The 25,437-nt window shown below is 34.8% G+C and overlaps 1 protein-coding gene across 1 annotated transcript in view; it reads left to right on the top strand.

Moving 5' to 3' along the window:
* The window catches only part of LOC111059563 (PDZ domain-containing protein GIPC3), a 43,042-nt gene extending 24,516 nt beyond the window's left edge, over positions 1 to 18,526 (top strand). Inside the window, exons 2-7 of the mRNA XM_039439717.1 lie at positions 8,208 to 8,304; positions 9,813 to 9,946; positions 11,118 to 11,256; positions 13,879 to 13,988; positions 16,071 to 16,152; positions 18,254 to 18,526. Of these exons, the coding sequence (XP_039295651.1) occupies positions 8,208 to 8,304; positions 9,813 to 9,946; positions 11,118 to 11,256; positions 13,879 to 13,988; positions 16,071 to 16,152; positions 18,254 to 18,423 (732 nt within the window). The 3' untranslated portion in view covers positions 18,424 to 18,526. The remainder of the gene's footprint in view (positions 1 to 8,207; positions 8,305 to 9,812; positions 9,947 to 11,117; positions 11,257 to 13,878; positions 13,989 to 16,070; positions 16,153 to 18,253) is intronic.
* The last annotated feature ends 6,911 nt before the right edge of the window (positions 18,527 to 25,437 follow it).

Here is a 25,437-nt window from a genome sequence, read left to right as displayed (position 1 = left end):
AGTCATGAAAACAGAGGCAACGCCTCTATTGTTTCTTGACTAAAACAAACTCGAAACGTCGAAGAAAATTGAGAGGATGAAAAAGAAGAAAAAGAAAACGAGGAGGAAGATGAAGAAGAAAAAGAACAAGAAGAAGGAGGCGGAGAAGAAGAGTAGGAGGAGGGTGTAGAAGAAGAAGAAGGAGAAGACGGAGAGGAAGAAGAAAAAGAAGAAGAAGGGAAAAAAGAAGAAAAATAAGAGGAAGAAGAAGAAGAGGAGGAGGAGAAGGAGGTAGAAGAAGAGGAGGTAGTAGAAGAAGAAGTAGAAGGCGAAGAAGAATAAAAAGTAGAAGAAGAAGAGGAGGAGGAGGAGGAGGTAGAAGAAGAGAAGGTAGTAGAAGAATAATAATAAGAAGAAGTAGAAGGTGAAGAAGAAGTGGCAGTAGTAGAAGAAGAAGGAGTAGTAGAAAAAGAAGAGGTAGAAGAAGAAGATGAAGGATGAGTGGGAGAAGAAGAAGAAGAGGAGGAGGAGTAGTATAAGAAGAACAACAACAAGAGAAGAAAGAGGAGGTAGAAGACGAAGAAGAAGAAGAAGAAGGAGGAGGAGGAGAAGATCAGGAGGAGTAGTATAAGAAGAAGAAGAACAAAAGAAGGAGGAGAAGAAGAGGAAGAGACGGAGGTTGTAGAGAAGAAGAAGAAGAAGGAGGAGAAGGAGGTAGAAGAAGAAGAAGAACAAAAGAAGGAGGAGAAGAAGAGGAGGAGGAGGAGGAGGTAGAAGACGAAGAAGAAGGAGGAGGAGGAGTAGTATAAGAAGAAGAAGAACAAAAGAAGGAGGAGAAGAAGAGGAAGAGACGGAGGTTGTAGAGAAGAAGAAGAAGAAGGAGGAGAAGAGCAGGAGGAGTAGTATAAGAAGAACAACAACAAGAGGAGGAGAAGAGGAGGTGGAGGAGGAGGAGGTAGAAGACGAAGAAGAAGGAGGAGGAGGAGTAGTATAAGAAGAAGAAGAAGAACAAAAGAAGGAGGAGAAGAAGAGGAAGAGGCGGAGGTTGTAGAGAAGAAGAAGAAGAAGAAGGAGGAGGAGAAGAGCAGGAGGAGTAGTATAAGAAGAACAACAACAAGGAGGAGAAGAAGAGGAGGAGGAGGAGGTAGAAGACGAAGAAGGAGGAGGAGGAGTAGTATAAGAAGAAGAACAAAAGAAGGAGAAGAAGAAGAGGTTGAAGACGAAGAAGAAGAAGAAGTAAAAGAAAAAGGATTATGAAAGTAAAAGCAAATCAATCGTTGTGATTTCATTTCACTGTCTTGCTAAACTCGTAAAGTTACGGTCTATCACGTCTAGTTACTTCACTGTGATAAATTCTAATTTGAAAAAAAAACGTGAAATTACATCCAAATTAAGTTAGTTTTTATCTGTGTAGATCTCAATATTGTTTCTCTCGGGAAATTGTAGACATGAAAGTTTTATTAGATCTTGCGTTGATGATAGTTTGGCTACAATATAGGATAATAAATAATAAACATAACCTATTTTTGGACAATTTCTATCCAAATTTGGGAAAGGAACAGTTTTGGGCTTTGAGCCTGTTGTTCCTTTCACAATCATTCATAGTTGAGAATTATATTGTATCTATCAATGTATAAATGAATGAATGATACTAAAAATTATACTAAATAGATGCTTTAATTGTTTACCAATGTGTAAGTTGTTAAACGTATAGAAATTTACAAATTGGGGTACCGGTACCTTAATTTTTTTCGGAAAGCAATACTTTCCTTACCTGTGGTAATAGGGCAAGGAAAGTAAAACTATAGTATACTGATAACAAAGTAATAAAATGAGTTAATACTGATAAAACTCAAGAAATGAGTTTATTTCTTGAGTTTAAAGTATAAAGTGTGTGTGTGTGGTGTGTGTGTGTGTGTGTGTGTGGTGTGTGTGTGTGGTGTGTGTGTGTGTGTGTGTGTGTGTGTGTGTGTGTGTGTTGTGTGTGTGTGTGTGTGTATGTATGAGTGTATGTGCGTCTGTGTACACGATATCTCATCTCCCAATTAACGGAATGACTTGAAATTTGGAACTTAAGGTCCTTCCCCTATAAGGATCCGACACGAATAATTTCGATCAAAAGCAATTCAAGATGGCGGCTAAAATGGCGAAAATAATGTCAAAAACAGGGTTTTTCGCGATTTTCTCGAAAATGGCTCCAACGATTTTGATCAAATTCATACCTTAAATAGTCATTGTTAAGCTCTATCAACTGCCACAGTCCCATATCTGTGAAAATTCCAGGAGCTCCGCCCCATCTATGCAAAGTTTGATTTTAGATTCCCAATTATCAGGCTTCAGATACAATTTAAACAAAAAATTCCAAATGGAAAAGATTGAGCATGGAAATCTCTACAATTAATGTTCAGTAGCATTTTCACCTAAAATTTAAAATAAGCTCAAAATTCGAGAAAATGTTATTATTTCAATTATTGCAAACTGTTGGCAACTGTTGATTCTATTAAATCATTCACTATGAAGAGATAGCAGATTTCGTTTATCTCCAGCGTTACATTCCTGTCACCAGCTGGCTTAGATCGTTGAATAGTAGACTTGAGATGCGCGGGCACACTAGCGTCAGGTGATAAATTTTCATAACGGCAAGGAAAGTTGTGTGAGTGCGCCACACCAGATTTTTTAAAACCTCTTTGCCTTTGGTAGTGAAGTATTTTTTACAATTATTATGATTCTTAATAGAAAGGTAAATACTGTATTAAAACTTCATTTTTGCTATCTGTTGTACATCATTTTTAAGCCGTGTTCACACTGAACAAATGTTCAACATAGATGTTCGGCAAACATGTTTGTTGAGAAGTTCAGGGACAAACATTCAAAAAGTCTGGACAATCATTGTTTGTCAAACAACAAATTACTGTTTTTCCAAACATTTGCAGTGTTGACAGCTGTAAAACATAAAACCTGTTCTTCCCACTTTCAAATATTTTGTTTGGTGACGTGTCCACACTGGCCACGGGCAAACATTGTTTGTCAAACATAATAAAATTTGCCCAAAATTTTTCAACAAACATGTTTGTCGAACATTTGTTCAGTGTGGACACGGCTTTACCATAGAGAAACAATTGCCTAAGTAGATATCCCATGTTATAGGGCGTTTATGTCGTAACAAAAGAAGGCAATAAGAACTATTTCCAATGCTGACTACTTGGAGCACTGCAAGCCATTGTTCATCAATCAAGGGATAATGACTGTTTATAGCTTGTTTGTTCTCATGTTGGCCATGAATGTAAAGAAAAATATGAATGAGTTTATATGTAGGGAAAATATTCACCACCATTATACAAGAAATAGGCAACACATTGATGTGCCCTATACCAGCCTTAATAGAGTTCAGAGAAGTTCAAAGTTGGTTTCTTTAAAAATATTCAACAAGCTACCCATCAATGTGAGAGCTATGACAATAAATGCCTTTAAAAATAGATTAAAAATGCTTTTAACGGAAAATCCTCTTTATTCACTAGCTGAGTATTTTAATATGGATGAAGGGATATTTAACCATTATTTCTGAACATATGTTTATATTTCCTATTGACATTATACTTCAAAGTAATATTATTGTATTATAGTACATAGAATTTGAGGAATTGACGTGATTATTTGTTTAGATCTTAATTTAATTTATGGCTGACGTTTCCAATTGTATATTCTGTATACTTAAAGGAATAAACTTTATTATTATTATTATTATTGTAACTTTTACTGTTATCTCAAGCCGATTACTGTTGATTATTGTCGAATTTTACTGTTTTGTTGGGGTGAGAGTGTATGAACGGCACAATATGAGAGACTACCAGTGTCACACAGCTTCACGGGAAAGAATTACATGAACTATCGGCTTGAGATAACAGTAAAAGTTGCGACATAAACGCCCTATACCATGGCATATCTACTTACGCTATTGTTTCTCTATGGCTTTACACTATAAAAATTCGACTGAGTCACTGTCTCATTGAAAATGTGGCCTGTGTGGTCACGAATCCATGGTCCTGTACCAAATGAAACTGTAGAATTTGTCGATATATATGTGTGTTTTTATTACACTTTATATTTTTGAATGCCTCTTTTATCACAGTCAACCGTACGAAAATAGTCCAATAAAAATTGGAACAGATGAGTGCAACGTTGCCAAATAAGAGTTGATCAACGTTGTCCACAGCTGATATTTATTTATTTATTTATTTATCTATTCATAAGCAAATACAATTCAGGTAAAAACAACAGGCATTTGCCCAAAACTGCTTCAAACCTTAATTTGGAATACACAGTCTAAAGGTTATGCTACTTACGTAACTTAAATGATAATTTGTACACAATTTTGAGTCCAAAAAATGTATCTACTACAATTTTGAATTTATGAGATTGATCAATTTCCAAATACGAATCCAAACAAAACTCTTCCTTCACAATTGCAAAAAAATATAAATGATAACTTAAATGAGAATTAATTAATATTTTGATGATGCACCAGACGAATTGGCAACGTCCATGGATGCGAGGGGAGACTCATCTGTTTCCAATCTCCATCGGACTATTTTCGTTCGGTTGACAGAAGTGAGAGGTAAGGAAAAGTGTAGAGCCCGTATCAATCGGGTCAGAATAGTAGTATCAGTAGAAGAAGAGAAGGAAGAAGAAGTAAAAGAAGAAGATAAAAATGAAGAAGTCGAATAATGTCAATGAACTTGACTCATTGAGAATGTGACTGCCACATCTTTCACTTTTTGTATCTTCTTCAAAGGATCAAAGACCACAAGAGAAGGTGTTGGAGGAGGAGAAGAAGAAGAAGAAGAAGAAGAGAAGAAGAAGAAGAAGAAGAAGAAGAAGAAGAAGAAGAAGAAGAAGAAGAAGAGAAGAAGAAGAAGAAGAAGAAGAAGTAGACTGGAGGAAAATAAGAAAGAGTAGAGGAAGAAGAAGAAGAAAGAGTAGAGGAAGAAGAAGAAAACAGGAGAATAAGAAGACAGCAGATGAAGACGGTTGAAAAAGAAGAAGAAGAAGATTAAGAAGTAGAAGAAGAAGAAGAAGAAGAAGAAGAAGAAGAAGAAGAAGTAGTAGACAGGAGGAAAATAAGAAAGAGTAGAGGAAGAAGAAGAAAACAGGAGAATAAGAAGACAGCAGATGAAGACGGTTGGAAAAGAATAAGAAGAAGAGGTAGAAGAAGAAGAAGAAGAAGAAGAAGTAGAGTTTGAAAGCAGATGACATTCTCCACATACCTCCTTCTACTAGGATTCCTCTAAAAGCTAAGCCGCCTACCATAGTGGAATTTTTCTTCATTTTTCTCTAAAAAAATAAATAATCAGCTGATTTTTCTAACCGAATATACCTGTCTACCAAGTTGAAAGAACCGCTACATGTGACATTCTCTTCAAATTGTCAGCGTTTCTCAGTGAATAACGTCAATGTCTCCTATTCAAACAATGCTGACAGTTTAAAGTGAAAAGGCTTTGAATAGTTTGAGACATTATTGTAATTCTTTCTGCTGAAGCTTAGCGGACGAACCTGTTGGACTTGTTGGTGTTGTTGAAAAGGAACGGAATTGTCAAAGAGAAATGGAAGGAGAAGGAAATAGGGATGAGTATAAGGGGAAAAGGAAGAGGAGAAGAAAAAGTGGTTGGGTAGTGAGGATAAGGTGTCGAAGGTTTGGAATAGGGAAAAAGAAATGACGACGAAGAAGAGAAAGAGAAGTTGAAGAAGAAGAAAAAGAAGAAGAAGAAGAAGAAGAAGAGAAGAAGAAGAAGAAGAAGAAGATGGAGAAGAAGAAGAAGAAGAAGAGAAGAAGAAGAAGAAGAAGAAGAAGAAGAAGAAGAAGAAGATGGAGGAGGAGGAGGAGGAGAAGAAGAAGAAGAAGAAGAAGAAGAAGAAGAAGAAGAAGAAGAAGAAGAAGAAGAAGAAGAGAAGAAGAAGAAGAAGAAGAAGAAGAAGATGATGATGATGACGAAGAAGATTGTATACTTATGGCTGTAGTTGCTGTATTTTGAGCTAGAATGGGTTTTAAATATATAAAATAAAATTATAGTACCCTTTTTTGAAATTAATAAAATAATAGATGAAGAATACAAATTATAACAACTAGTTTCAGTGTTCACACTATCTTCAGGTTATAAAATAATTTTCAAAAAAGTAGCTCTAATTTCATAAATTTTAAAAGTTTTTAAATAATTTTATTGAAAGCTGACGATTGTATTTACCATTTATTACCATTTTTCAGTTCCCAGTAGTTTTTTTTTCATTTTTTAGTATTATTCTTGAAATAGAATAGAATTCTTAAAAAAAGTAAATTCGTATGGCTTTTGTTGGTGGGGAGTCCCTTGCGGGAAGGTCCCACCGCCTAAATATATAATTTAAGCCGTAATAATATATAATGGAATTCTTTATTGTGTACAACACATTATGTTGTGCATTAGATATGTTCGAGATACAAAAAAAAAATCATACATGAATTATTTATAGGCGAATCATAAAATATTCTATTCAATTCAATTCATTTATTTGTCATAGTAGAAAATTACCGAATTGACTGACAATAGTCATAAATTAAACAAATATATAATACACAAATATAAACTCAAATAAACCAATCTAAAGTTTATGTAACACTGCGGCACATATTAGTTACATACCTAGGATACTTTATTCTTGAATTATATACTCAAGATATATATACTCCGTTCAATAGTTCAATATGTACTCTACATACTGTGCATTGTTATGTACTAGATGAAATATTTTTCTTCTCCTCCTAGTGAAGAAGCCATTCATGTGATGTTTACCTTCTTAGTTAAAAACACACCCATCCATTACTTGAAGATACAAATCAATAGTTAGTTACATGAAATAGATTTAAGATTATAGGAAAAAATACTGCCCCAATTGATCCGGTGTGTGAGGTCTAACCTATTGCTGTGCTTTACAAATTACTGAATATAACTTATGGTCAGATGTTTACTTTCTCAGTTCAGACACATACTCATCTATTACTTGAAAATACAAATCAATAGTTACCTGAAATAGATTTAAGATTATAGGAAAATATATTGCTAAAATTGATCCGGTGTGTGAGGTCTAACCTATTGCTGTGCTTTACAAATTACTGAATATATAACTTATGGTCAGGTGTTTACTTTCTCAGTTCAGACACATACTCATCCATTACTTGAAGATACAAATCAATATTTACATGAAATAGATTTAAGATTATAGGAAAATTTACTGCTAAAATTGATCCGGTGTGTGAGGTCTAACCTATTGCTGTGCTTTTCAAATCACTGTTCATAACTTTATGGTCATATAAAGTGACTGGTCTCGATTTGGGAGTTAAATAGTGTGCATAAAAATTAGTTTAGAAGGTGAGGAAGGGGTAGAAGATAAGGAGAAAGAGAAGGAGAAAGAGGAGGTGTAGGAGAAGGAGGAGGAGGGTAGGAGGAGGAGGAGCTGCAAGTGTAGGAGAAGGTGGAAGAGATGGTGGAGGAGAAAGAGAAGAAGAAATTCAAATCTAGTCTAATGGCTTTCACAGAACAAAACAAATAGAAAGGAGATTTTTGAATGACTGATTTAGTTTTATTGAAGGGAATGGTCAGACTCAAAGAGAAAGGAACATTAATAGGTTTTGATTGTCAAAAAATAGCATAATTTTGGCAAAATTGTAAAAGCATTGCATTGGAATCCAGAATGTAGCCTTTTAGAAAATGTTTAGCAAATTAAGGTTAACTAGAGATTTTTTATTCTCTCATTCAGTACTAATATTTGTTTTGATATAATTTAAAACTTTATTCTTTATTCATTTATACAATAAGTACATTATCAAAATGATAGGGAGAGGAAAAATAAGGTAAACTTTTGCTATTCCTCTCCCAAATTTAGATAAGGTCACACATAGGTTCCGAAATAGGTTGTCTTGTAGTTCTTCAATTCACAAAATTTTCAGTCCTCAAGTATTTTCACAAAGTAGATTTTCAAATTTAGATGCTTCAAAACTAAACATAGAAGACATATTCCACATATCTTGTTATTACATAACTAATTATAATTCTAATATAATTAATATATTCTAATATAATATAATTCTAATTATGATTTCTCTTGAAGAAAAAATATATATATTTACTGTAGTATTTTTAATTTTTAGAACGATTTTGTTGACTCAAATTTCATAAATTTGTTCAATTTCTATGTTTTAGATTCTGTACTGTACGCTGAACACACACAAGGTTGATATGACAAAACTACTGGGCGGTCAAATCGGATTAGAAGACTTCATATTCGTTCATAGAAAAGGTAATTATTTATTTATTTTTATTTACAATGCAAATATTATTTTTTTATTAATTCTTATGAATATTATTTTAAATTAGTTGTAGTAATTCTAATAATTCTATCCATTGCCTATATACGAGGGCAGACAACAACTATGGTTCAGAACATATCAATCAGTCAATCAATAATTCTTTATTGTCATAAAACACAAAATGTTGTAACAAACGTCAAAGATACAATAATTAAAAACAGTCAGAAAAATTAGTACAACAAAATCTTTGTCAAATCTTCTTTTCATAGTGGAGCGGCAAAGGTAGAATCATAGATTGTTTATTCTATCTATGTAATATTTTATCCATTTATTTTATATGATAATTCATAAAATATCTTCAAATATTATTGAAAAAATGATCAAATAATCACTTGAAAATGGCATGAATGTCCGAAACATGTTGTGATAAAATAATTCAAAAAAAGGGCTCTGAGATTTGTATTTCTATCCATAAAATATCTATCTAATATTCTATCCATCTAAATCTATAGATTGCTTATTTTATGGTAGAATATATCAGGAAATGTAGCTGACAGTTTTCAAATAATGCTTCTATCTAAATGTCTCCGCTACCTTCTACCCTACCGTCGTCGCCCCATTATGATGTGATGCATTTGAATACAAGCATTATTTTCAACACTCAGCTACCTTCTCCGCTATCATCTACCTTCGCCCCTCCACGATGTTTTTTCCAAGACATATTCGGTGGATGTCTGCTTTTATCTTTCTATCACTTTCTATTTTCATTTGATTCAATTCAAAATTAATATTAGATCTGCATTTCCAGTTTTCCTTATTTTCATTTCAAAAGAACAATTTTGAAATTTAGAAAAGGCTTTATGAAAATTAGATGAGAGGGAAATAAGAAATGGTCAAACATTCTAATAAGCTGAAATACGGTATGTATAATCATAGAGAAACAATAGCGTGAGTAGATATCCCATGGTATAGGGCGTTTATGTCACAATTTTTACTGTTATCTCAAGCCGATTACTGTCGATTATTGTCGATTTTCACTGTTTTGATCGGGTAAGAGTGTATGAGCGGCATAATATGGGAGACTACCAGCGTCGTCATAAAGCTTCACAGGAAAGAACTACGTGGACTATCAGCTTGAGATAACAGTAAAAGTTGCGACATAAACGCCCTATACCATGGGATATCTACTCATGCTATTGTTTCTCTATGGTATAATTCACCCTACATCTCATTCATCAATAAATCTCTATTATTGCAAACAAACAGCAGCTTCGAAACGGCTAAAATTTGAATAGTTAAAACTGTAATTACAGTTTTAAATTAACAGCTCTATTAATTCAGCTTTAAAGACTTCCCAGTCTTATTGTTTCCATTTCCAGTCTTCTTCTTTTCTTCCTTATTTTCATAGTCTTATTTCTTATAATTTTGTCTGTAATTTCCCCATTAATATAAGTACAGTTTCTATATGTTGTTCTCATTCTAATCTGTATGATTGTAGGACGAGCAAAGGAGATAGAAATCACAAAGACTGAGGACGCACTAGGCCTGACCATAACTGACAACGGAGCTGGCTATGCATTCATAAAACGTATCAAGGAAGGTAGCATCATTGACGGAATCGAGTATATCCAGGTAATTGAACGAGGGTAGCGAGTTACTACTTTCGACTAGAGGCTCGAGTTGTTGCCCGTTCGTGGGTGATGCAGAACCAACCTTTATTTATTCAGTTTGTTGTTCCCTCCTTTTCAACCATTCATGTTCAGATCTAGTTGATTAAGGTGGACTGTCCACTAGAACCGTTTTTGCCGAAAACTGCCGAACTCGTCAGAACGATCCCTCAACAAAGAAAGGAATAGATGCTTTGACTAAGCTAAAGATTCAGAGACCCCTGCCATGGAACCTGTTGTATGCAGATGATGTAGCATTGATATCAGACAGCATAAAAGAAATACAAGATACTCTGGAGCAGTGGCGAGGAGCTCTTGATCCAAATGGGCTGCGCATTAGCAGGACCAAAACCGAGTATATAATGTGCAACTTCGACCCAGACACATCTGGTAGGACAAATCCAGATCTCAAACTAGATGGCATCATACTACCTAGAGTGGGCAAATTCAAATACCTAGGGTCAGTAATTTTAGACGATGGCACAATAACAGCTGATATAACACATAGAACAACATCTGCATGGAACAGATGGCGCGAGCTGAAAGGTGTCCTTTGTGATCCAAGAATACCCATTAGAACAAAAGGCAGGGTCTACAAAACATGCATACGACCGGTTCTACTTTACGGAGGCGAAACATGGGCTTCTTTGAAAACACATGAGCAAAAGATTCATACTACGGAAATGCGCATGCTGCGGTGGTCAGGAGGAGTTACCCTTAAAGATAAAATCCGTAATGAACATGTACGTGGCAGTTTCAAGGTAGCGCCAATTGCTGAGAAACTTGAAGAGTTCAGGCCTAGATGGTATGGTCATGTTATGTGAGGACCCGACAATCACGTGATGAAAAAGTGCCTGTCCATGGCTACACAAACAAGAAAAAGAGGTAGGCCAAAAACTACCTGGATGACGAATGTCCAGAAGGACATGAAAAATTTGTATCTTTCTACAAACGATGCCTATAATCGGAAGGAATGCCGCCTCAGGATTGGTAAAGCCGACCCCGCATAACGGGAAGTGGCGAGGATGAAGAAGAAGAAGAAGATTGATTATTGTGTTTAAATCTTTCTTTTATCTTATGTAAATCCGAATTAATCTAGTCCTAAATTTATCTAATTATTTAATTGTTCGTTCCAGGTTGGCGACCATATTGAGAAAATAGACAATATCAACCTGATTGGTAGACGACATTTCGAGGTGGCGAAATTGTTGAAGGAAATTCCGAAAGGAGCCGTTCTCACCATGAGACTGGTTGAACCACTTAAGGCTGGATTCTGTGAGTATTAATTAATGCTTGAAAACGACTTGATATTGTCTAAATCACTGTTTACATCAAATGTTTTCAAAATCCAAACTTTTCCAGTTCACTAGAGATTGATTATGGTGTAACAACCGAAACTAGCATCTCAATTTCTTGTAATAAACCAGTAGTTTTGACAATATCAAGCTGCGTACAGATATACGCGCCTCCAACTCGCTCCGCGCACGCTCCGCAATCGCTCCGCCCCCGCTCTGCACTCGCACCGATCATGAACGTTACGGGAAATGTTAGCTGTTCTCGCGTTCCACTCTTGCTCCCCGGTCGATCATCAATCGATCTGCTCGAGCGACGTTCGATTGCGGAGCAGAGCGTAAGTCTGTACGCACCTTCAAGTAGTTTACATTCAATATGGATATCTACTACAATATCACCTTTACAGCAACACAGAAAGCAAAGGTGCCTTATGCACTTAGAACATTCTTCTTAACACAATCTTATATTAATAAATTCATCAAATTGTCTTTTCTTCTTTAGGGCCACTCTTGAATATAAATGAGAATAGAAATTTAAGTACCCCTTATTGTTTAATCACAACATGTTTCGGCTATATGATGCCATTATCAAGACTCGATCAAGGCATCATATAGCCGAAACATGTTATGACCAAATCATTTTCAAAAGGGTACTTAGATTTAAATTCTCATTTATAATAAACTAGCCGTCAGGCTCGCTTCGCTCGCCATATCCGTCTAGCGAGGGGGCTCCGCCCCCTGGACCCCCGACTGGATCGGCCAAAAATGAGATCAGCGGGCTCGCCTGCATTTTTCATTTGAGCATGCTTCATTCCATCAGAAAGTCAAAGTACTGAGAAAACGCAGAAAAGCTAAGAAAAACGTTGATTTTGGGCGTATCTTTGATGAGATATTAAAGTCACCTCATCACAAAATTTTCAGACCCTAGCTAAACCTCTGTACCAAATTTGAACATTTTCTGTCTATTACTTGATGAAAGAACTGAGAAAACGCTAATTTTAAGCGTATTTTTGGCGTTATTTCAAATTCCTTCTAACACAACATTATTACACCCTAGCTGAGCTTCTGTACTAAATTTGAACATTTTCTGTTCATTTGTTCTCGATGAAGCTGGGAAAACGCTGAAAAACGCAGATTTTGGGCGTATCTTTGGAATTTTTTCCATTCACAATGTTCTCAGTGCGCCTCTAAAGAGCCAACTGAACATACCTACCAAATTTGAACGTTTTTGGTCCGGTAGATTTTTAGTTCTGCGAGTGAGTGAGTCAGTCAGTGAGTGAGTCAGTCAGTGAGTGAGTGCCATTTCGCTTTTATATACCGGGTTATCATAAAAGAATGGTGCGGTTTCAGTAATTCGTAGGAAGATTGTAGGGAAATTTTAAAATGTTATATTGGTATCTCTGAAAGCCTCTAACCCAAAAGTTTGTTTATAAGCTGTTCTAACCTCAACATCAGTTCTTGTACTGTTGTTGCGGTGAGTTTAGTGAGTTGCTATGTTCTCGGTTAAAGATAAAGCAAAGTGTGTTTTATGTTTGGAGAGAAGTTGAATATCGTTTGGACATTTGTCGAGCGACTAAGGGCTCCCACATTGAAATTTATTGATTATGTAAAAAAAACTGTTTGAGATGACAAATAAGATTAAAAAAAAACATTAATTGTAAGTAATTCTGTTTTTCTTTAAACAATGTTTGAAACCGCACCATTATTTTATGTATATAGAAGATATATGGATGTGATTAGTGTTTCATGTTGAAAGTATGATCAACAGTGAGGTTCAAATTATAAAGTCAGCACCTGATTAAAATTGGTGTCGCTATCCTTGTTTGTCGTTAGACAAAGCAGATAGCTCCATCCTTTTCCAACTCCGCACTGGTTCCAAATCATTAGTAGGTTGAGGAGAAATATAATGAACTACCAGATTATTTATCTCAAATTATAAAAATGCATTGTTAAATCATGAAAAAATATCTATTTTATTGGTGGATATAATATTTTCAAGATATAATTGACAATTCAACATAATAAAAAATCAACTATTGATCATAACCCACTTTCTGGACTAGTATATGAATAATATGATATTCGTGGGAGGGACATTTTTGGGCTGTTGGCCCTCCCCCTCAATCATTCTAATGACCAATTTATTTATTTATTTATATTTAACAATGCACAAATCAAATACATGATTGGAAAAGGATCAACATGCCTAGCCCAAAACTGTCCTCTTTCCAAATGTTGATAGTAGTAAGCCAATGTCTAAAAGGTAGGTTATGTTGCTCCACTTTGAATCAAATTCCGAGTCCAGAAATATACCAATTGTGTATCATTGTATCAATAAATGAATATAAGATCAGATTTAGCGGGATGACTTAAATCACAGCTATCTAATATAGAAGGTGTTCGAAAAAGAAAGTACGGCAACTATGCCGTCCTATCTTTTCATCTGACTTCATAACCTAAATCTCACTGTACGTGTGAGGAGTTTCCACCTTGGAATGTCACATTATTGTAATATTATATTTCAAATTCATATCTCTGTTATTGTATTGCATTATGGAAGTATAAAATATGATTCTATTATAATTTTTTCTTTAAATTTTTGCAGCAAACATTGAAGCACGGAGTAACCCTAGAAAAGGCAAGAAACCAGGTTATGGCACAGGGAAAGAAACTCTACGATTCAAGGCTAACGGAAAATGCCAGATACAAGAAGAGGTGAGTCATTTCCCCAAATATTCAAATATTCATTTATCAATACAGATTGATCAAATTACTATGATACCTCAATAATTATTAATAATTACCTATTAATTATTAATTTCTTACTCTTACTTACTCTCAGAGACATCTATTTGCAAGTCGACATTCGGCCTCATCAACAAAAAGCCTCCATGTGAATCAATCCATTTCAAGCTGAAAAAAATCAAATCAAGTTTTATTCAATGATAGCACTTACATAACAAATTCCGTTACACGAATGATAATACAGATCATTGAATACAATACTGTTTTCTTGAGAAAAATCTTGTCTGCAAACAGGTGTGAAATACATTCAGAACTCAACTAAAAATTCTTATGTCTTATTTTGAATGTGAACTATTATGTTAAATACAGCAATCATGAGCACCTCTGTCTCTAGCTACATAGTGGTAAGACTTCTGTAATAGTTATTTGTGCAACTAGTGCGCAAAGTGAGTTTGCTGCACCGAAAGAAACGTTTACGCCCGAGCCGTAGGCGAGGGCGGAATGGTTTCTCAAGTGTAGCAAACGAACTTTGCGCACGTATTTCACATTAAATTTTTCCTACAGTTACCATTGAATATGAAAAGTGGGTAATTATGGGTAAAATTCCCTGAAATCCATCAAATGTTTTTCTGTGTAATTTTATTATTAATAAAAACCTTAATTTATTTAAAATTGAATTATAATGATTAGTAATTCAATTGAAAATTTATGTTACTGCTTGAAGGGGGTTTATGTTATGTAAGCATTGAAATGACTACAATGAAGGCACATAATGGCAAGGCAACGCTGTTCTCCACTGCCATTATAACGTGGGCCTCACTATGAGTGTTTCCAACTTAATTTTGATTTTGCTGCGCTGATGCTCCATATAACCTACTAACTATTTTGCGTTGTCATGCTGCAAATCTGGAGTACGCAAAGTACTCACTTTGCGGCCTGGAATCAGTGCACAAATGGTCACTCTTCAAGGTATCTGTAGGAAAAATATAATTTTATCGGATTAGTATATTCTCACCATATATAATATATATCACTTTAATTCATGTACAAACTTAATCTTCTCATAATATCTGCTGGAAATATCTATCCTCTTATCGCTACAATGAATGTTTCTGGCCTACAATTCTTTGGAGCACTATTATTCACCAACATCAGACTTTCCGCGAATGTCGTGGGGCTTCATAAAAATGTTTTAGGTTTTCTGAATTTTGAAATTTGTATTCTGGCTGTTTACTTATCCATTCTTTTACTTTAACTTTTATTTAATTATTCATTTTAATCCAACAAAACATGATTACTCATAATCATTTTTTGTGTAGTTGAGAAGTTGATATTGTGGTAATTATTTATATTGAATGAAAAAGACTAAGAAATTGTCGAAAAACCACTGATTTATTGATAATTAGAAAGACCGGTTTCGGTTATTACACCATTGTCAATCTCTGATAAACTCTTAACCGAAACCGGTCTTTCTAATTATCAATAAATCAGTGGTTTTTTGACAATTTCTTAGTCTTTTTCATTCAACTCATAATCATCATTAACAGTAATTTGTCCTTTCTCTCTATCAGGTTATTGAAGTTCTAAAACTCTGAACCATGTATTGGGGAGACTTTCTAGCATTATTAAATGCTTGTATCTCACAAAAGTACGCTGCGCACACAGGGACAATAGTAGCTTCCACTAGCTGCTTCGGGAACGTGGAATTGGAATTGTCCGGAACTCAAATAATCTACAAATGGCATTTCGAATTCCGCAGCAGCTAGTGGAAGCTACTATTGTCTCTTGTGTTTTGGCTGCTAAAAGGTTTTTTGTTGTCGACATGAAGTAAATTTAATAAATAACATGAGTAGATTTCAATATACACGATCTATTTACTCAGTCATTTAGCATTACACAACTTCCAGAAAGGTTCCACAGGTTTAAGCCCATAAAGACTCCAATTCATTTATACGACAGTCCAAATAAGCTTAAGCTTATGTAGCTTTTCCAGATAATATATTTTTTATATTGTACAAAATTGGATTTTTTATCAATTTTCCTATTTTTCAGCCGAGTGGAGCCATGCAGATTGGTATTGATAACATAAATCAGCTACTTGAAAATTTCATGGGAATTAATGACAGCGAGCTAGGTAAGCAAAGTCATTTTTCGCCATATACTTTATAATAGTTTATATTCCAGTGATTTTATGTGGTCCACTCGTTCTAACTGATCATCAATCTTGCATGATCTTGCCACAGTTCACGAATGGGACTGAATTGGATGGTTGCGTCCACACGTTTCAAGTAAGTTCATATAAAACATAAATGTTTTATTTAGATGATTATTTCATAATGGAATTTTCATCAAACTATTTCCTGGTCTGCCAAACCAGACCCATGCCAAACGTCCACACGTTCAAACTTATCTGTCAAATCTGGCATGATCATGCAAGACTGACGATAAATTTGAGCGTCTGGGCCGGGTTTAAGAGAGCCGGATTGAAACAATAATTTGGTACTCTTAATTATTTTTTCCTCCAGCTACTGTCTAAAGTACTCACTTTACTCCCTGAAACATAATACTAAAGTGTCACTTTTTCGCTCTCGGTAGTAAAAAACTGCAAAACTCCCTAGGGAGTAAAAGTGACTCCATTTAAATAACATAGGAAGCATCTCTAATTCAAAAACTCACATTGTAATAGGCTAGAAGGTCTAAGCTCAGATGAGAAAGCATAATAGAGGTGTCTGTCATTGAGTCAACTGAATTCAATACCACAACAAGCAATTTGAACAACTCATGAAATATATGTTTGTATGATATTATTTTCTTATTTTGTAGACGATAAAAATTTAAACAATTTTAAAAATATTTTATTCTATTCAAAATACCAGCCAACAAATATTTTTGATCTGCAATTCAAATCTGAAACGCGTGATCTGGAGTCAGCCATTTTTGGTAGCCGCTCAGCTGATATAATTGTTACAACTTTTGCCGATAGATAGCGCAATCGGCAGTGCCAATCAGCCGACCGGTTTTTAGGTTTTAGATTTTAGGTTATGTTGTTAGGAAACATTGTCACCAATACGTAAGTTTTTAAAATGACTTTATTTGCAGTTTCTATAAAAAAATGTAGATGGAGGAAAAATGTTGTGTACATCACGAGCGAAAAATACTTTTTCTCCCTCAGGAAAATTGTTGCCCTCGGCTTCGCCTCGAGCTTCAAACTTTTTCCCACAGGGAGAAAAAGTCGTACTTTTCACTCTAAATATACAAATAACTATTTCCTCATGTAGTTGTTCAACTAATTCTTTATTTTTTATCTTATTCATCATCATCCTCTCTCCATTTTCCTTCTGCTACTCTTTTTCTCGTTCTCATTCTTTTTTTCTTCTCGTTCTTTTTCTTCTTCATCTTCTGTATATTTTTCTTGTTGTTCTTCTGATTCTTCTTCTTGTGGTTTTTTCTACTTTCCGCTTCTTCTTATTCTTCTTCTGCTTCTAGCTCCTTCATCTGATTCTAGCTTTCTCTTCTTCTTCTGGCTTTCTCTTCTTGCTTATTCTTCTTCTTCCTCTAGTTTTCTCTTCTTCTCCTGCTTCTAGCTTTTACTCCTTCTGCTTCTAGCTTCTTCATCTGCCTCTAGCATTCTCGTATTCTTCTTCTTCGTCTTCTTCTTCTTGCTTCTTCTTCTTCTTCTTCTGGCTTTCTCTTCTTCTTCTGCTGCTTCTAGCTTTTACTTCTGCTTCTAGCTTTCTCGTCTTCTTATTCTCGCTTTTTCTTCTTCTTCTTCTGGCTTTCACTTCTTCTTGCTTTCTCTTCTTCTTCTGTTTTTTTCTCCTCCGTCTTCTTCTTCTACCAGCGGTTTTTTCTACTTTTCCTGGCTTTTCTTTTTTTTCAATTCAATTCAATTTATTAAAAACACACAAAACAAGACACAACAAAATTACAAAGATTTACGAAACAAATAAAACACAATAAAATGTTACAAATATAAAAAACCATGGGCTTAGTGTTTGGGTGTGTTGGAGAAGAGAAAAAAGAGAGGAAGATACCTAGCCAACTATGGTTTCCCATGTAATAGGCTTTTTCTTTAGCTGCCTGTTTTTTCTTGTACTTCTACTGGCTCTATCCTCCACTCATCTTCATCATTTCTTCCATTCATGTTCTCTTTCTGATTTGTGTGCCTGTTATCACATTTGTTGTGACAACATGTTGACTATTTTGTTGTGACGTCATGTTGTGTGTTCCGGCAGCGACACAAATCTGGGAGCAGGCGGACGGCAAGCAGAACAGTATGGACTTCGCCGAAGCCATTGACAACTCAGACCTGGAGGACTTTGGATTCACTGATGACTTTATCATTGAGCTCTGGGGAGTCATTACCGATGCTAGATCCGGCCGATTGATACATAAAACTAGCTGAAAGGATTAGATAATAATAACTGAGAGGATATATAAAATATGATGCAAATTAATATATATAATGTGTTGAGAGAAATATTGAATAAAGTCTAATTTAATACTAATGTGGGGTGTTAGTTTTGATCGTGTAAACACATCCTTGAACGATGGAAGGAAGGAGTTAGCGAGGTAAATTTGAAATTTGAGATATTTCTTGAACCATAAATCTAGGTCTAAATTAATTTAGATTCTCATGAAATAAAGGGAAGGATTACAAACTATAATTGACCGAGCGAAGTGAGGTCTAAGATTCAAGTCGACGGTTTGGCATTTCTCTTTAATATGTTTAAATCTTTATATGTTGCGCATTTACGGCGAAACACGGTAATAGATTTTCATGGAATTTGACAGCCTTGCCTAAAAAGCAGTCGTTAGGTCATGTCAGAGGCCCTGAAATTGATCATTTGCGACCTGAAAACTCTGACACCAGACCTGAGCCAGCCAGGTCACTCGATATTATTATTATTATGGAATTTGACAGGTATGTTCCTTTTTTAATTGCGCGTCGACGTATATACTATAGTGAGGTCCACGTTATAATGACAGTATATGATCAACTTTGGTTTTGCTGTCCTTTTGTATCATTCGACAAAGCCGGTTGTACTATCCTTTACTAGGTCCACAACGATGCCAATTATGGTTTATATAATTAATTAATTAAGAAATATAATTAATTAATGCAGAAAATCGGCATTGCTATTCTTCTATCTTTATCCACTGCCATTATAACGTGGACCACACTATAGGTTTTTGGAAATTTTGCATTTCAAGGATAATATAAAAGGAAAAAGGAACCTCCTTCATACGCCAATATTAGAGTAAAAATCAGACTATAGAATTATTCATCATAAATCCAGCTGACAAGTGATTACACAGATGTGTGGAGAAGCCAGTCTGTTGCTGTATTTCCATAACGTCTATAGTTTCAATCAGGTACTTGTAGATGAGAATACTGCGTGAGGTCTACTGTTCACAGAACTACTAGTATCAATAATTGAGCTGCTTAGAATGAAAGTGGTCCAAGTCAAAAATGTACACTACTATAGTGAGGTCCACGTTATAATGGCAGTGGAGACAAATAGGAGAAAAACGTTGCCGATCCTCTGTCTTGTCAATGCCTTCTATAGACGGTAGCTAATACAGGTTTTTTGATGTAATATTAACTGTTCATTCTCGTTTAAATAATCGATTATATTTTATTAAGTTAGAAATTATATTTTTCAACAATTTCATACTGAATTTTTATAATTAAGATGAAATATTTTGTTAACTAGTAGTTCTGTGAACAGTAGACCTCACGCAGTATTCTTATCCAACAAGTACCTGATTGAAACTATAGACCTTATGGAAATACAGCAATAGACTGGCTTCTCCACACATCTGTGTAATCACTTGTCAGCTGATTTATGATGAATGATGCTATAGTCTGATTTTTACTCTAATATTGGCGTATGAAGGAGGCTCCTTTTTCCTTTTATATTATCCTGGAAATGCAAAATTTCCAAAAACCTTGTATATACGTCGACGCGCGATTAAAAAAGGAACATACCTGTCAAATTCCATGAAAATCTATTTCCGCGTTTCGCCGTAAATGCGCAACATATGAACATTTAAACATTAAGAGAAATGCCAAACTGTCGACTTGAATCTTAGACCTCACTTCGCTCGGTCAATTAAATGGCATGCACCCACATTTTTTTGGCTTTTCAGAGTCTGCCGCCACAGCAAGTAATAGTAGGGCTTCTTCTTCATCTGATGATATCATGATGCACTTCAGTAAATTGAGATGAAGTAGCCTACACTACCGTAAATTTTAGATGTTAAAAGTGCTGAACTGTTAGGTTAGGTCAACTCGAATATTCCCGCGCTCCACATTGCGATTATTTCGCTTCCCAGTATGCGTGCCCCAGCGTTGCGAATATTTTTCTGTGCCGCAGTCTGAATTCTTGAAAATTCCGCAACGAATTTTTACGCATCGGTATGCGCATACCTTAATACTAATGAGAGGCCTTGGTGTGTTTGTGGAAATATTCCAATCAATAATGGAATGGAGTAGGTTACAGGCTGCCGAAATGAGGTTTTTAAGAGCAGTAAAAGGGTGCACAAGGGAAGATAGGCTTCATAATGTTGATATAAGAAGCGAGCTCAACATAATCTCCATATGGCAGAAGATCGAAGAAAATCGGCAAAACTGGAAAGAGCATGTTGAAAGGATGGAGAGCGACAGGATTCCCAGGGCAGTCATGTTGTATAACCCGGTTGGAAGGAGAAGTGTGGGCAGACCCCGTAAAAGATGGATGTGATGGTGAGTTTGAAGTCGGAACAGGCAATTTGCCTAATCCTTGTAGGAAGACGACGACGATAATGGAATCTCATGAAAACTATTTGATTACGTCGAAACCACTAATTCGTTAAAAAACAATTTCAATGTTATGAAAACATCCTTTATAAATAAATTCTTGTCGTCTGATATACAGAGTGGCTCATAAGTCAGTTGACTCGCTGTTCTGTAGTTAACTTCATATTCATTGTTTATCGAATAACAATGAATACATTATCACGAACAACTATCAAACTGAACTGTGGTAAACAAATCTATACAGAGTTCGTGAAAATATACAGAGTTAGAGAAAATATATAAACTCTGACAGAGTTAGAGAAAATATATCATAAGAAGATATATCATGGTATGAGGCGTTTGTGTTCCAAATTTTACTCAAGCCGATAGTCCTAGTAGTTGTTTTTGGTGAAGCTATGTGACGCTGTGGTTCGATTTGTAACAACAGCTGACATTAAAAATTGCTAGCGTCAACTGACTTATGGGCCACTATGTATTATTATTTCTGTTCTTCAACAAAGATAGGAGTAGTGTAACCATAGATAAATAAGGTTGGTGTAGAGTGAATATTGATGTTGTGAAACTCTTCCATAATTGAAGAAACTTGTGATGTTGTCACAAAATCCACTTTATTTTAATAAAATTTAGTATTTTAATAAAATTTATTATTAAAATAAAATATATAATAATAAAATTTATTATAAAAATAATAATAAAATTTATTATTTTAGAGGAGCATGCTTTCGTGTGTGCTCACACATCATCATCTGTAAGCTACTGTTAAGCATGCTCCTGTAAAATGGTTATTTTTATCAAAATTAAGTAGATTTTATTACAACATCTTGTCTCTAGTATCTGCAATAATGTTGGTGTATTTGCTAATAATAACTAATAATATTGGTATCTTCTCTGTATGGTGTAACCCATCATAAGAGCATAGACGATCGACGGACGAATCAATGTAATAGGTTTCATAAGAAGTGAGCTACCAATTTGATGTAAACCCGCGCATACTGGAGCGAGGTAAGGACTAGCAGATGACGAGGTAAAACCCTTTTGAGTTTGGAAACTGTTTACCATAGAAAAACCTTTTGAGTTTGGGAACTATTTACCATAGAGAAACCTTTTGAGTTTGGGAACTGTTTATCATAGAAAAACCTTTTGAATGTGTAAACTGTTTATCATAGAAATAGATCCTACGTTTGATTCTAATATTTGAGAACAGCTCCATAAACACATACACAATTTGGAGATCCAGCTAATAAGGTGAGCCCAAGTTGGTCTACATTCAAATATATTATACAATAGAGAAAAGATCGCAATAGAAGATATCCTATGGTATGGTGCGTTTATGTTCCAAATTTCACTGTTAACTCAAGCCGATAGTCCTAGTACTGTAATTGTTTTTGGTGAAGCTATGTAATACAGGTAGTCTCTCATTCTGTGTTGTTCATACACTCTCACCCCAACCAAAACAGTAATAATAGACAGTAGTCGAACAGTAATCAGCTTGAGTTAACAACAAATCGGCTTGAAATTTTGAACATAAACGACCTATACCGTGGGATATTTTCTTATGCTATAGGCCTATTTCATCTATGATTATAGGCTACTCACCAAGAAAATGCTGTATATTATCTTTTCAAGATTTCAATAATATCTGAGATTAAACATTCCGTAGATAATTATATTTCTACATAGCCTGCAAATAGTGTGACAACGGTGCGGAGCTGGAGAATGAGGGAGCTATCTGCTTTGTCAAATAACAGACAAGGATATCAAACTAACGTTGATCAGGTACTGACTTTATCATTGTTGAGTGGTAGAGTGGACATTACTGTCCAAACTTCGCAAAGTCATCAAATAAAACAGACTAGTCATTCTATCCTATAACATGGATGTCACTAACTCAATTAATTTTTATTACTTTAAGCATAGAATAAACAATCTAGTATATCAAGTATAGAGGTTATCTCTGGTGTAAGCTATGAAGAGCCGTTCAAACGCATACATTTTTCAAGCACTATTTCAGGTGGTTCCACAGAGTAAACGGTTCTAAAATGTTTCCAACATTCTTCAATTCTTTCGTTTATTGTTTTAGTGTCAAAATTCTTTAACATTGTGACAAACTAACTGTTCCAGTATACTTCAACGTTAGTATACTTGTATTAAAGTTAGTTCTAGTTATCTAGTCTTGAACATTAAAGAGAATTACTTGACAATATTTCAAGATTTCCATGTTTGAAGGTTTAGCCTATTGGGTTTAAGCCTATATTCTATATTCTTCAGGCCTATTGATCCATACAACAAGTACATCATCAAAAATGATAGGGAGAGAAAAAATAAGATAACCTTGTGCTATTACTCACCCAAATTCAGATAAGGTTACACATAGTCCGAAATAGGGTAGGCTAAGTCTTGTAGTTCACTTCACAAAATTTTCAGTTCTTAACTATTTTCACAAAGTAGATTTTTAAATTTAGATGCTTCAAATCCAAACATAGAAGAAAAATTTCACATTATTATCACAAAAATAGGAAATATTTACATATTAAAGAAATAATTTTGAAGGACCAAAAAAACAAACTTAATTCTATATAGTTGATAATAAAAAGTGTATAAAATATTTACAGCATTTATAAACTCAGGGGTAGTTTGTTAACAAATATTAATTATTTTCAGTGTTGTTGTAGAGGTGATACTATGATAAGTATCCGAATTGAATGAAAACGATTTGATATTGCCAAACCTACTTATTTATTAAAAAGGATTCATGTAGGCTACTAGTTTCGGATGTTACACAATTATCAATCTCTAGTAAACCGTTAACTAGATATTGATAATGTATTTATTAGTTAATTTATTAATTCACAATCGTTACATAATACATCAAATATTGAGTATCACTCAAATAATGACAGGTGACATTTCAGAATAATAATAATTCTTATAATGAGTTGTATGCTAAAACTTTAATGGTAACAACTGCAACAAGTAAACAGTTTACTAGAAATTGATAATGGTGTAAAAACTGAAACTAGTAGTTTTAATGAACAAGTGGTTCTGGCAATATCTAATCGTTTTCAATATTGATTTGAGTATTAATCACCTTCAAATTTTACCTCATTGTTCCAATAATCCAAGTTGTTTTTACAATATCAAGCTGATATATATATATTAAATCTGTACAATTATATTAAGGCTACAAATGACAAAAATCTGGTGTGGCGCACTCACACAACTTTCCTTGCCGTTATGAAAATTGATCACCTGACGCTAGTGTTCCCGCGCATCTCAAGTCTACTTATAAACAAAGATCTGGCCAGCTGGTGACAGGACAATAACGCTGGAGACATACGAGGTCTGCTATCTCTTCATAGTGAATCATTTAATAGAATCAACAGTTGCCAACAGTTTGCAATTGAAATAATAACATTTTCTCGAATTTCGTGCTTATTTTCAATTTTAGGTGAAATGTTACTGAACATTAATTGTAGATTTTTATGCTTAATCTTCTCCACTCAAAAATTTTTGTTTAAATTTCATCTGAAGCCTGATAATTGGGAATCTAAAATCGAACTTTGCATAGATGGGGCGGAGCTCCTGAAATTTTTACAGATACATGAGACTTGTGGCAGTTGATAGAGCTTATCAATTACTATTTCAGGTATAAATTTGATCAAAATCGTTGGAGCCGTTTTTGAGAAAATCTTGAAAAACCCTGTTTTTGACAACATTTTCGCCATTTTAGCCGCCATCTTGAATTGCATTGGATCGAAAATGTTCGTGTCGGATACTTATAGTGTAAGAACCTTAAGTTCCAAATTTCAAGTCATTCCATTTACTGGGAGATGAGATATCGTGTATACAGACGCACATACACTCACTCATACACACACACACACACACATATACAGACCAATACCCAAAAACCACTTTTTTGCACTCAGGGGACCTTGAAACGTATAGAAATTTACAAATTTGGGTACCTTATTTTTTTTGAAAGCAATACTTTCCTTACCTATGGTAATTGGGCAAGGAAAGTAAAAATCCACTGCCAATATTGCTCATCAATGATATTTGAAAACTCATTGCTATAGTGAGGTTCACGTTATAATGGCAGTGGATAAAGATAGGAGAACAGTGTTGCTGATTCTTTGCCTTGATTAATTATATTTTTACATTGACAAAAATATATTTGGCATCGTTGCGGAGGTAAAAAAGGTTAGTACTACCTGCTTTGTCGAGTGATAGAGAAGGATAGCAATACCACTGCCATTATAACATGGACCTCACTATAGTGAAAGCAAATCATCATTGAAAAAAATAGACTCAGTTCAACACGAATTCTTCAGTCAAATTTCGATTCAAATTTACCGCCAATACAACCACAAAACAACCAGGACTTCCTAATATTTATACTTCCTGTATATAGAAGGTCCTGAAACAACCCCAAAATTTCCCCCGTTGGAAAATGCTGAACCCTGGCGGGAAAATCTGGAACCACCTTGAAACTCCCCTCGAGTTGGAGGGAGCTTTGATTCTCCCGTCTCAGTCAGTGTCCGACCTTCCGTAACGCAAGGGGTAGTTGCAGTCCGCACTTTTCAATCGGTTGATAAGAATCAGAAACTTTCTCAC

Source organism: Nilaparvata lugens, chromosome 13, assembly GCF_014356525.2.
Source record: "Nilaparvata lugens isolate BPH chromosome 13, ASM1435652v1, whole genome shotgun sequence".
In the NCBI taxonomy this organism is placed as follows: domain Eukaryota; kingdom Metazoa; phylum Arthropoda; class Insecta; order Hemiptera; family Delphacidae; genus Nilaparvata; species Nilaparvata lugens.
Note: the sequence above shows the minus strand (reverse complement) of the source record. Positions and strands in the feature narration are given on the sequence as shown.